Source organism: Mauremys mutica, chromosome 3 (assembly GCF_020497125.1).
Source record: "Mauremys mutica isolate MM-2020 ecotype Southern chromosome 3, ASM2049712v1, whole genome shotgun sequence".
In the NCBI taxonomy this organism is placed as follows: Eukaryota; Metazoa; Chordata; order Testudines; family Geoemydidae; genus Mauremys; species Mauremys mutica.
In genome coordinates, this window is record NC_059074.1 from 13,963,720 (window position 1) to 13,977,715 (window position 13,996).

At 44.4% G+C, this 13,996-nt stretch overlaps 1 protein-coding gene across 1 annotated transcript in view; it reads left to right on the plus strand.

Annotated features, from left to right (window-relative positions):
- The window catches only part of PKHD1 (PKHD1 ciliary IPT domain containing fibrocystin/polyductin), a 367,689-nt gene that overhangs the window by 34,447 nt on the left and 319,246 nt on the right, over nt 1-13,996 (plus strand). Inside the window, exons 15-20 of the mRNA XM_045008841.1 lie at nt 528-642; nt 3,983-4,258; nt 5,950-6,039; nt 7,846-7,936; nt 10,704-10,846; nt 11,861-11,991. Of these exons, the coding sequence (XP_044864776.1) occupies nt 528-642; nt 3,983-4,258; nt 5,950-6,039; nt 7,846-7,936; nt 10,704-10,846; nt 11,861-11,991 (846 nt within the window). The remainder of the gene's footprint in view (nt 1-527; nt 643-3,982; nt 4,259-5,949; nt 6,040-7,845; nt 7,937-10,703; nt 10,847-11,860; nt 11,992-13,996) is intronic.

Genomic DNA, 13,996 nt, shown 5'->3' on the forward strand with positions numbered 1-13,996 from the left:
CTTATCTGGTGGGAGGCAGCATAGCTCCAGGTTAATGGAGCAATACCGATTTACTCCCCCAGAGGAGTTGGCCCTTAGAATTTTGGGGTGCACATGATCTGACCCTTTTGAGATTCATCCATTGAGAGCTGTGTTTTGTTTTGCAGAAATACTCAAACATTTTCACCTTTCTGACATTTTCACGTGCCTCTCCCTTGAACTTGTGTAGGTTTCCAGCATGAACTTGTGTAGGTTTCCAATATGAACGCTGTTTCCTACTCAGCAATGGGGATGATTCTGCTTTATAAAAAACCCCCAGTCTATTTTCCCTTTTTTCTTGGAAATATTTGTGTAATGTCATAATTTTTTCCCTGTGAAAACAGGACAGATTTTGAGTCCCTAAAAACTGGTAAAAGCTCTTGAATTTGAGTAAGTTTGCATGTTGTTACAAATATTTTCCTCTTACTGTTAATAAATGGGAGAAACCAGCTGTTTGTCTGGGATTTCGCACTGCTTTTGTATGACATGGATATTCTTCTGCTGCCTAGCTCACGACTACGTGGATTCTTTGTGGCACCACAGACAAATAATTACACCTTCTGGATTCAGGCAGATGGCAGGGCTTCCTTGCACCTAAGCCTGTCAGAAGACCCAGGAAAAAAGGTATTTCATTAGGGCAGCAGAAATTGGAAGTGCAGGATATGGAAGAGTTGCATTTACAGTTATCAAGCACTGGGATTTCCTTTCCTGCAAGTCGGATTGCTTGGGCCTGATTCTTCAGCTGTTGTGTTGATTTTTTTAATGGTGTTGTCCTAACGTGGTGACGCTACACAGATCAGCAACAGTGCTGTGTAAGCAGGCTCTGCAACCCCGAGTGGTGGAGGAGATGAGCAAAAAGGAGAAGCTGGAATTTCCTGTGCCGGTTGGCTTGAAAGGCGGCAGGAAATCCCACTCCTTCTTCCTGGTGCCCGCCCCCCTCTGATAAGGAGGATGGGATTGCGATTTGAGAAGGGTTATTGGAGAGCGCATGTGCTGCTGTAGGGACCAGGCGGGCCAAGAGGCTGAGCTCCAGGAGGCGGATGGACGGGCCTAGGAGGCCGCCTGCAGGTGTGGCTAGTATAACTGTTCACAGCACATGAAAATCAGACAGCGCTCAAAGGGATTGGAGACTGCGGGACTGATGCTGGGGGGGGCACTGGGGTAGTTTGTTTGCTGATAAAGGGGACTGTTGCTGATTTGTTTGTCATTGATAGCAGTGCTGGATTGACTCCTGGGAGAATTTCTGCCTCCCCAAGGTGAGGGGTAGGAGTTTGGCGCTAACTCCCTGCAAGAGGTGCCTCCATCACATACCCCAGCATAACGAAGCAGGGACTGAGACCCTTGACTGTCCAGCTTTCCAAACACTCTCCCTTTGCTGTAGATTTTCTCTCCCTCTTGCGGAAAATGGGCTGCACATTGAAAGGTGTTGTTATGTGGATGGGTGGTACATGCTCCCCTGGTTCTAACTTCAGCTGCAACATGGGGTCCTTGGCCCATGCCAGAGAATGATGGTTCAGTGACGACTTAGAATGTGTCTGATAGGAGGTGGATGGATTGTTTGGTTGGCGTGTGACCATATCACTAAAAATGCAGTCACAGTTGGCACCATTGTTGGCGTCAATCTCGAGAGGCCGAAGACTGAATGGTTCTTAGAGACTCACTTATCCTTTCCTCCCCAGAAGCAAGCCTCCTGGCTCAGGACTGAGGTCCTTTGGTGGGTTACTGTCAAGGGAAGGAGCAGTCTCCAAGGGCTCTTTGTCTGGTCCCCAGTTACCTTTGGCTCAGAGGGGAAAAGTCTCCTTCTGCCACCCCTGAAGATCTCACCTACCATAAAGGAATGGGTGTCAGGCTACCAGAAAGGAGGTTCCTATGCAAATGAAATGAGCATGCTCAGTGAGAACTAGCCGTTTCCAGAACTCCAAGCATAGAATCGTAGAATATCAGGGTTGGAAGGGACCTCAGGAGGTCATCTTGTCCGATCCCCTGCTCAGAGCAGGACCAATTCCCAACTAAATCACCCCAGCCAGCATATTCAGTCAGAGCTTGGTGCATGTGGAGTTAATCACAGTCCTGTGCCTTCTTTACTGACAACCCTGCCTCTGGAGGGAGCTAACCATTACATCACTCAAGCCCACTAATTACATAAAAAAAAAGACATTAAAAGAACATTCAAACTGCAAAGTCAAACATCAAAAATACAGAAATGCTAGAATTAAGGTTGCCTGTGCAACTTTAATTTGACCCCCTTGTGTGCATGATGCTACAGTCTTTAATGACGTGATCATATACTGTTTTTTTTCCCCACAGGAATCCTGCCTCATTCAGTCCCCACTGAATGAGGCGCTAGTTGATATTGCTTTCTATCCTCATCATTCAGTGCGTGGCCCCATGCCATATTTACTGCACTCCATCCAAACCCTGCACTGAATATGGAATTATTAACTTCCTTAGGGGCTTTTCTATGATGCTGCCATAGTATTTTAGTTCTTCATGCACATTAATGCATTTATTTCTGTAACACCCTTGCGAGGAGAGGGTATTATTAGCCCTGTTTTATACATGGGGAACTGAGGGTCAGAGAAGAAAACCCAAAGTGTCTAATTTGGGGGCTCAGTTTAAGAAGCCTGGGGCCTGATTTTTATTTTTTTTAAGTGGACTCAGCATTTTATAGTATTTCATTTGTTGAGAGCACAGCTGCTATTGACCTCAGTAGCAGCTGGGAGTGCTCAGCACTTCTGCAGATCAGACCTCATGTATCTCAAGTTGGGCAACCAGAAAAGGCGGATCCCACTTGTTCCACAAGCGGTCACTTGTGGAACATTTTGGCTTAAGTGACTTGCCCAGCATCACACAGGAGCTCTATGGCACAGGCAGGGATAGGCTCCAGTTCTCCAGGACAGCATTCAGCTTAACTCTGAGACCATCCTTCTCTTCCTCCAGTTCCCTGCCTCATTTGCCTTCTAACTTCTGCAGTAAGAGAGGCAGGGGTCCTATGGACAGCAGCCATCTTCACTATGCAGCCTTGATCCATCCCAGAGCACAGTCCATCCTATGCGCTGAATGAGACAGAAAAATTAGAATGTAACCGTGTAATTAAATTACTCAACCAGTTTAACTGGAAGTTTAAAAAATAAATCTACCCTGAGATTGACACCCAGAATGAAAAATTTCAGCTTGAATGGTTTAAGTGAAAATTGGGACTTAAAATGGCAGTCTTACCTACATGTAGTGTTACTTGCGTAGCCTATAATACCCTGGGTGGGGAAAGGGAATTAGCTCAGTGATTTTGTCCCCTCTCGTGATTTTAAGGTGTGGTGCTCTTTTTGGTATCTTTTTCTTGTCGTACCTTGAAAGGGTTCCCTCTAACAAACAGCTTCTCTGAGGTGGCCTCCACAGTTACCTCAGATTCCATGGAATTGAGGGAAAAGACTCCATTTCAAATCCAGTGAATGAAAGGCGCTTGGTTTAGATGATTCCTCATGGGCCACTGTCGTTTCTCAACAGGAGTGTAAGGAGAGGACTCAGCAGGGCCTCTATCAAATAAAATCTAGCTCTATTAACCTGCAAAGCAGCTTATAAGTGGAAGCTAACTGTTCCTCACAACACCCATCTGAGATAGGTAGATCACACAACTTCCATTTTACAGATGAGGAACCTAAGTGATTTATCCAAGGCCAGTTGTTATTGTGAGTTGTTATTAGGGCTGGGGTGAAATATGAGAAGTCTCTTCCTCCTGGGACTCAGCTCAGACCCCTTGATCACAGCACTCTGTACTAGACAGGATTTTCCCTTACAAAAAGGAAGGAATGCTGCAGACATCTGCACATAGCTGTGAATGTGGTCTGCTTTCTCTTTGTTATTTAAAGGTACAGTCTCTCCAGCTAAAGAGGTCAGGTTCATGTGTTATTTTGGAGCCAGACACTGCTGCATAATTATCTTGTTGCTTTTGTTGGTCTGAATTCAGGTGAAAGTTGCCTTTATTCCTGCTGGTGCTTCTGAATGGTCTGAGCACTGGGAGAAGAACTGGAGCAAGAGTTGGCAGCCAAAATCCCAGAAATTTGAGCTGATGGGTGGCTCAAAGTACTACCTGGAGGCGCTCCATCATGGGAAGGCACCAAGCAGTGGGATGCAAGTTGGGGTTCAGCTGCACAACACCTGGCTAAACCCTGATGTGGTGAATACATATCGCAGAGAGAGGCACGAAATCCGGGCCAGTGCCCACTGGCTTCCGGAGATACAGGTCAGGGCCATGTCTGTGATCATAAGAACATAAGAACGGCTATACTGGGTCAGACCAAAGGCCCATCCAGCCCAGTATCCTGTCTGCCAACAGTGGCCAATGCCAGGTGCCCCAGAGGGAGTGAACCTATCAGGTAATGATCAAGTGATCTCTCTCCTGTCATCCATCTCCACGCTCTGACAAACAGAGGCTAAGGACACCATTCCTTACACATCCTGACTAATAGCCATTAATGGACTCAACTTCCATGAATTTATCTAGTTCTCTTTTAAACCCTGTTATAGTCCTAGCCTTCACAACCTCCTCAGGTAAGGAGTTCCACAAGTTGACTGCACACTGTGTGAAGAAGAACTTCCTTTTATTGGTTTTAAACCTGCTGCCCATTAATTTCATTTGGTGTCCCCTAATTCTTATATTATGGGAACAAGTAATTAACTTTTCCTTATTCACTTTCTCCACATCACTCATGATTTTATATACCTCTATCATACCCCCCCTTAGTCTCCTTTTTTCCAAGCTGAAAAGACCTAGTGTTTTTAATCTCTCCTCATATGGAACCTGTTCCAAAACCCTAATCATTTTAGTTGCCCTTCTCTGAACCTTTTCTAATGCCAGTATATCTTTTTTTGAGATGAGGAGACCGCAGTATTCAGGATGTGGGCATACCATGGGTTTATATAACGGCAATAAGATATTCTCCGTCTTATTCTCTATCCCTTTTTTAATGATCCCTAACATCCTGTTCGCTTTTTTGACTGCCGCTGCACACTGCATGGACGTCTTCAGAGAACTATCCACAATGACTCCAAGATCTCTTTCCTGATTAGTTGTAGCTAAATTAGCCCCCATCATACTGTATATATAGTTGGGGTTATTTTTCCCAATGTGCATTACTTTACTTTTATCCACATTAAATTTTATTTGCCATTTTGTTGCCCAATCACTTAGTTTTGTGAGATCTTTTTGAAGTTCTTCACAGTCTGCTTTGGCCTTAACTGTGCCTTGATCCTGTGCCTTGAATGCTTCATGGTGCTATTTACTCCACATATTTTGCAGCAAACCCGTATTGTAGAGGCCTTGTCTTCACTAGCGAAGAAAAATGGTGTGTTCTTACCTCGTGTTAGTTAAGGCAAGTTAACCGACATCGGTTAAAATCCTAGTGAAGACAAGGCAGTTTGTAGTTTTAACAGATTAGTCTTACCTTGACCTGCCAGCAGGTGTTAAAACTAGAATTTGATTATATTAGCTAACGCAAGGCAGGACCAGTCTCTTTTCCTAGGAAACATGGATCTGAAGTGTGTCACCTTGGGATCTGAGCCAACTGATATTCATAATCAGCTACTAACAAGAGATTTATAATAGGAAAAAGAGTTGCTCAGTAACTAGAGGGACTCTTATTCTAGTGGCTAAAGCACAAGACTGGGCATTGGGAACCTGAGGTTGTGGTCCTAGGTCTGCCACTGGTTTGCGTGTGACACTGGGCAGGTCACTTAACCTCTCTGCGCCAATAATCTGAGATCCAAGGCTTTCAGAGTGAATTGCAACAGATCACATAGTTAAAGTGGCACTTGTCTTGCAGAGACCAGAAGGGCAGAATACTGCTGATGTAAAGATCCTCTTAACTAACAGATCTTCTGACACTTTTTGAGTTGTATGTAGCTCACCTTGTTTGTTCCTGTTTTTCCTGACAGATGCTGACTTTATCCGGCACAGGATGGTTCCGTATTTCCTGGGACAATGTATCCAGCAACACGATGGCAACAAATGCTACAGCTGATCAGGTCTGTATAATTAAACCCAGAGGGCTAGAACCTCACCTGGTATAAAATGTTGGAGCTCCAATGAAATCAATGGAGGCGTGATGATTTACACAAGCTGAGGATTTGGCCTGGAGACTGAGACCTTTTGCTGTAATCCCAGTGACGTTTACAGTTATTGGGAGTGCTTTTCAAAAGGGTATAGCTAGAGTCTCTGAAACCCAGCAACCATCTGATCTGGTCCCCCGTACATTCAAAATGAAACACAAGCCGTGCGCGGATACATGTTAATCAGCAGGGGGACTCAGAGGCCTGAGATTAGGTTCTTTGCCACCCAGGAACATACACCAAGAGGGACCTCACATCCCTAGGACAAGGGTTTGGAACTGGGTTCTTCAAGGCCATTGATTTCTGCTGTGCTCAAAGATTGGAGACAAGGTAGGTGAGGTAATAGTTCTTATTGTGCCAGGTCTGGAGAAAGTAAGCAGAATGTCTGAGCTAACTATAAGGTGGGGGACTGATTGTTACGCATAAGGGTTTCACACATGCTGCCAGAGGGCATTTAAAAATCTAACCCTAACGCTTAATATTAAGTGCTCTCCTACTGCCCTTGGGAGGGTTGAAAGCTTTTTCCTTCCACTAATGGACGTTGGTCCAGTAAAAGATATTTCCTCACCCACCATGTCTCTATCATGTCTGGGGTCCAGCACAGCTCCAACAACACTGCAAAAAATGTTCATAGATTCTATGCCCAGAAGGGACCATGGTGATCTAGTCTGAGCCCCTGCATCACACGGGCCAGGGAGCTTCCTGAAATAATCCTGTTGCTGGAATAGAGTCTAGCCCTCACTGTAACAAGTGAAAGCATAGAAAGCATAGAAATAGAAAGCATCCAAAAATATTTAAATAAGTGGTACTTTATTATTGTTTAACAGTGCAATTAAAACTGCGATTCATCACAATTAATTTTTTTAATCTCATGATTAGTCGTGATTCATTTTTTTAAATCACTTGACAGCTCCAATTTGAAGTCATCAAGAGATGGAGAATCCATTGTTTCTCCTGGCAGTGTGTCTTGGTTGGTTGTTCTAGTTGTTAAACATCCTCACTGATTTTTTTTTAAAATGTGCCTTTATTTTAACTTGAATTTGTTTGGCCTTAACTTCCAGCCACTGGTTCTTGTTATGATATACATCATATCTATGTTTGGTTGCACTACCTCTCGAGTCTGCCTGACTGGGCTGCAAATCTCATGAGGATCGGCTTTTCTATGAGATTGCTTGTACTTCTTGCTTCTTGCCAGCCAAAGAACCCTTTGAGAATAGCCTTCTTCATAGTATTCATCACTACTTCTTCTGATCCCAGCTGGAATGTAAAAGTGTAGCGATGTACTGAAAATACAGCGTTACAGGAATTTTTAAAGTTTTGAGAAGTCTTTCAAATAGCCAGCTTGGTTGTATTTAGGGTTTGGTTTCAATTTTGGTCAAACGTGTTTAGTTCTTAAATATCTAAGCTGGTTCTTCCGTGCCTATTAATATTATATCTGGTTTTGGCTCACACAATATGTGGAGACTTAATCATTCTCCATCTCCAAGGCTAGCTGGAACAATGGGAAGTGTTGCCTTTTTGCCCATGCCAGCCCATGTTCTAAAAGGGAAAATGGACCTTTCGCCTCTGCTTCCTGGTTCCTCATTATATCAACCCTGTTTCCATCACTGGCTAGTTTACTAAACATAGCGACCACTTTATGAGCATCTCAGCCTTCTTTACTGCACAATTAAACAAAAATGATCACATTGTGAATATTTTTTTTATTTTTATTTTTTGTAGGTCCAAATGGTGATAGAGGAGCTTCTTTCAGTAAAATGTGAAACTGAGCCATTGTCTGCTAAATTCCTTCTCCGGAATGGATTTGAGGAAGGTAATGCTTTTTAAAAAAATTAGGTGACACTTATAGAAATAGAGGGTTTCTCCTTATGTTCTAAACAAGACCTTTGCAGGGTGCAGGGGGTGTTATACTCTTAATGGTTTTACACATTTATTTTCCTCCTGGTTTATTAATAATGTGTGTGTGTTATGGTGAGGGAGTTTAGGGAGGAATGAACTGTTGAATTGATATTAAAAACAGTATTACTAATATGTTAATTACTGATTCCTCTCCTCCCCCTCAATCTGCTTTATTACACAAACATTAGCAGGGGCATTGGGATAGTTTACTATGGGACATAAAGTGCCATATTATGGAAGTTCCACTGTCATGTGAAGTTATCCAGTACCATATTTTCAAAGGTAGGTATGCGCGCATGCCTGTTTCTAATGTAGTTGGGATATTAGATGGGGAGGACTCTGAGTTACTACAGAGAATTCCTTCCCAGGTGTCTGCCTGGTGGGTCTTGCCCACGTGCTCAGGGTCTAACTGATCACCAGATTTGGAGTCGGGAAGGAATTTCCCCTTGGGTCAGATTGGCAGAGACCCTCGGGATTTTTTTTGCCTTCCTCTGCAGCATGGGGCCCTGGTCACTTGCAGGTTTAAACTAGCGTAAATGGTGAATTCTCTGTAACCTGACGTCTTTAAACCATGATTTGAGGACGTCAGTAACTCCGTCAGAGGTTAGAGATCTATTTCAGGAATGGGTGGGTGAGATTGTGTGGCCTGCAATGTGCAGCAGGTCAGACTAGAACAGAGGTTCTCAAACTGGGGTCGGGACCCCTCAGGAGGTCACAAGATTCTTACATGGGGGGTCGCGAGCTGTCATCCTCCATCCCAAACTCCCCTTTGCCGCCAGCATTTATAATGGTGTTAAATATATAAAAAGTGTTTTTAATGTATAAGGAGGGGTCACACTCGAGGCTTTCTATGTGAAAGGGGTCGCCAGGACAAAAGTTTGAGAACCATTGGACTAGATGATCCCGATGGTCCCTCCTGGCCTTAAAGTCTATAAGTCTCTGAGATACCTCTTGTATTAATTTATAATAAATGGGCCCAAAGGGTCAAAGGCGTTAAGATGACCCAGTCACTGTCCAATATTAAATGGTTTTAAAGAAGGTTTGGGGTTTGGTATTCAGATAAATCAGCCTGCTTAGTACCGTGGCAAATACACCATGAATTGTTTTAACCCTTTATTAGAAATACAGAAAAGAAAAAGCATTTGAAATTTGAAGTATTAAATACGGCTTTCGTTTTAAGAACATCCCGTCTTCCCTTTCCCTTCAGCTGGAGAAAGTCTTTAAAAGGAAAATGCCCTGTTTGAGAGTCCCATAGGTGGTATTGCAGATGCTAATAACTGTCCTTTTGGGGAAAAGAGAAAAAATTAGTTGAGATGGGCTGGAGCTATTGTTGAATCTAGCCCAATCCCATTTCCTGGAAGACAAACCAAGGCACACACAAACAAGGAAAGGAAAGAACAGCAAAGATAGAAAAGGCGGCCTCTGTCTCTGGTGTTGACTTTCACTTGCAAGCTGACTGCTGAAGAAACACCGGCATACCACATGGGTTTATCAGCCACTCTGAGACCCGCATACCAGCATCGGGCTGCTTAGGGCATTGTTTTTAACTGTCCCTCTGGTCGCAGGCTCACAGCACGGTTGCAAAATATACCGTTTTGGCTGGCTAAGCAAGACTCTTATTAAACAGAAGGCAAAAGGAGAGAGATAGGAAGGAGAAGAAATAAAGTGGGGAAGAAAAAGGATGCACAAGGGGTGTGTGTGAGGTGGTGGTGGGCGGGGGGTGACAGTCTCACATTCCAGGTAGTTTTTGGGATTTAGCCAGAGTTGGTTGAGGGGGTGATGTCATTTGGGTCCCTATCTCTGGCCTGGTCTAGTCAGGAAATTTCTCAGGATTAGGATGAAGAAGGCACAATTGTGTCACGCTGGATCCTGGGGTCCCAGGAGACGGGGGGCAGTCATGTCTTTCAGTCACTCAGCCTTCCCATCCATCAGTTCCCCCCACCCAAAAAAAATCTTTTTGAGGTCCCCCCCAAAGGGGAATGGTGTGTGGAATAGCCCAACATCTCATTATTTTGTCCATCAATTAGGCCTAAATGCTGAAACACCAATTTTGGGCCACTGAATTCCAGTTCCACGCATCTCTTGTGCCCCAGGCATGATCTTAAGAAGTCCTTGAGATCTATCAGTAGGCATTTCTTGTATAGACTAAATCAGTCTGTCTCCCTTCTGCACCATTCCCCATCAGTATTTTTAGGTTATTGTGACACTTTATGAACTTTCACTCACTCTTCTCAGTTGACCTCACAATTAGTGTAAATACTGAGCTCCAATTATCACAACATGCTTGATCTGCATCTGTAATTCACTTGTCCAGGTTTGTATATTACATGTGACTCTCTGTGCCTAATCCACTGGGGAGGTGCGTCTGGTGCTCCCCTCACCTACAACGACTGGCTTTTTAGATCAAGCTGCAGGGACTCATGCTTTCAGCTGTCAAGATCCCTGGTTCATTTTATCATGGTGACCATTGTACTTGTGTATCTAAAGTGTGTGCACCTCCTTGGTATGCTTCATTGGGCACACGCATGTGCAAATGCTTCCTTTGCAAGTGTGCATCATTTATTCGCTCAGGCAAATTTAGGCACAAGATTGCATTCACCAGACCTTCGAGTGTCCAGCTCCTCCATGGATTTCTGAATCCTTTTCAAACATCTAACCTCTTTCATTTTTACCACTGTCAGGCCAGAGAGACCCTGCCACTGAGGGACATGTTGCCAGCTGGACAGAACCCTTTTGTGGAAGGTTCAGTATTCACAGGCCAAAACATCTTGTAAAAATGTCTCCATCAACCTTACCAAGATACAACCTCACTGAGTACACACATGTAAGTAGCCTCCCTGAGTAGGGCAAAACATGGTGGAAAGTACCGAGAACCAAATAACGTAATAACATTAGAGATGGACAAGACATATTAGGAAATTGAGGCCATCTGCCTTTCTCCCCAAACCCATGCAAGATTGTGTCTTAGGTATATATTCCTGGGCCATGAAGAAGCAAACCTTATTTATCCATAACCTCTATTGCTTATTAAAGGTGATAGATTGACAGCCCTGGAAATTGATGTGTTCTGGAGATACCCAGAGGATGTGCCATGGTCAGTGCCAGTCCAAGCTACTCCATTCTAGTTCATTAATGTGCTGCAAGCCTGCCTAGAGAGGCTGCCTCTACCAATGTAATGCTTAAGACTTGTTGTGATTGCACCCATAGAACTCATAGTACGGTTATAAAGATAGGTAAGCATCATCCTCTCTATACAGATTAGGGCACAAAGAGTTTAAGTGACTTGCACAAGGTCACATAAGGAGGCAGTGGTAGAGCTGGGAATAGAATTCAGGTCATTTGATCCCCAGTCCGGTGTTCTCTCCCCTCTCAGTACCATACTAGATAAAGCCTTGGGATGAGACTCAGCAGACCAGGGTTCTATTCCTACCTCTGCCACTAGCCTGCTGGATGACCTTGGGCAACTTACTTCTCTGTGCCTCATTTTCCCCATCTGTACAATGGGGATAATGATGCTGCCCTCCTTGGTAGAATGCTATATAAAAGCTGGGAGGTTGTATTATGATGATGATGGCTTCTGTGGAGTGGGAAGGGACAATTCATTCTAAATCCCCATTTTAGCCTTTTTTTATGTTGGAGATGCCAGCAGCAGTGCCAATTACTATCAGTCAAGGTAGTGGGCATTACAGCGTAAACTTCTTTTCACGAGAAATCGGATTAAAAGCAGCAACTCATTTCACATACGTCAAGAAACAGACCTCAACTGTGTGGGCTGGATTTGGACCATAATATAAACTTTCTTCAGCAATAATGTATTGTTTTCCTTCCCCTTTCTCAGGTGTGCTTTGCATATAAAGGTTATGTGAGCGATACCCTTTATGTTTCGGTGTCCTATATCAACTCCTTTCTAAATACAATGAAGAAGAATCTTTCTTGCTTGTGGAGTCTGAATGAGACCAGCCCAGAAAGGTACCCAATACAAGGATACATGTGGTATAGTGTCAGCAAATGGCTTCCTCCGCACTAGGAGAACAAACCTGTGTGCTGTAGACATGCCCGCATAGGGGCGGCACCTCAGCTGGTGTAAAATTTCATAGCCCCATGGAAGTCACTAGAGCTATGCATGTTTAATCCGTCTGAACACCTGGCCTGTTGTGTTCATCAGCAAAACCACACACACCGAGCACTGGCAATAGAACTCAGCACTGTCCCCTCCAAGGCCGTTACCCCTTGAAATAGAGAACAGCCACGCGGAGTAGCAAAGCTTTTATCTTCCTCATGGGACTACCACTGGAGACTGGCCAGTCACAGGCCATTTAATCAGTACGTTACACGTGGCCACAGTAATCGTAATAATACCCCTCCCTGAAGGCCTCTAGGGGTGTGTCTACACTACAGTTAAAAACGCATGGCTGGCCCACGTCAGCCGGCTTGGGCTTGCGGGGCTCGGGCTGTGGGGCTATTTAACTACAGTGGAGAACTCTGGGCTCGTGCTGGAGCGTTGGGACCCTGCCAGGAGAGAGGGTCCCAGACCTGACCCTGAACGTCTACACTGATGTTAAACAGTCCTGTGACCCCCCAGCCCTGTGAGCCCAAGCAAAGGCCAGCCGCGGGTGTTTCATTGCAGAGTAGACATCCTCTTGGTGCCTTGACAACGAATGCCACAAGCCAGTTGCTGTAACGGGAAAGACTCCGAGTAGTGGCTGCACAACACTTAATCTCAGACATAGTTAGGAACTTATGGCATTTCTTCTTCACCCCCATCTGTTAGCCAGTGTATTCCTGGAAACACACATAGGAGTGGTAGCCCTTGTGATTTTATCCTAACAAAGGTACCTGCAGATGCCATTCTTAGGTATGTCTAATTATTTTTGATGCTTATTAAGCTATTTCCCTCCATACTTTCCTGCATCCCTGAGTTCAACAAAGTATTTAGAATGCATGCTGCTGCTACTCCACCTTAACCCACCACTCTGTCCTGGATGATTGGATTGTTGGAGTCAATGCACTACGTTAATGCTGAGTTATACAGGGCTAGCCACTGTGGGCATATCCAACCTGGCTGGAGGTCTGCGTTGGAGCTGACTGATTATTGCCAAGTGTCCTATCTCAGCATGCCCTATATCCTGTGCCAGGCCAGGGATGTGTTCTCCAGGGGTCTGTCTTTATGTTGGGGCAAACAAAAGTCCTTTCCAGGAACTCAGCAAGGATATTTCTTGGATGTAATGCTCACCCGTATTTAGTCTAAAGTTATTTCATTGGTCGTTCTTGGAGATAGGATATTGCCCTAGGTTGACAAGTGGTCTACTTTGGCATGACACATTCTGTTGTGCTTGTTAGCTTTTCTAATGGTTAAGGGTTGAACCTGGCTGTTAATTTAATATATCCTCTTTGTGTTTAGTAGAGACAAGATTCTTACCCAGATTTCCTTTTTGCACTAGCTGAGAGGACTGGCCCTAGGTTAATATTGCCATACGCATTAAGAGCATTTGACATCTGCTATACACCCACTACCCCTCAGGATCCTTTGCATAGTTGCAACAGTGCTTCCAAGGTGGTGGTGGGGATTGCAACAGCTGGCATGAAGGTTTAAGGCATGGGCAAGTGACATGTAGCATGACAAGTGAAGATACATTTGCCATGAAATGCAGCTGTGGGCCACTCTTTCTCAGTCTATCTGCAGGGTAAGAGAAAAGCTGATTAACAAGAGGTTTTTAGTCAAGTTAAGCAACAATCGGTTTCTGTTTCTCAAGGCAGAGAGGTGTGAGCAAATAGCATGGCTGTGGTGTTGCATTTATTTTTGGAAATCCATGATTTACTAGGTATAGCCCTTGAGTGAGTGATAATGCAGCTCTCTGTGTTGCAGAGGCTTGGAATTCTAGAATTAAAGCGCTCTGGGCATACGGGAGGAGCTTGAGATCTCCCTGCTGCATGCCAAACAGGCCCAGATATTTTTAGTATTGTTTAAAACAAT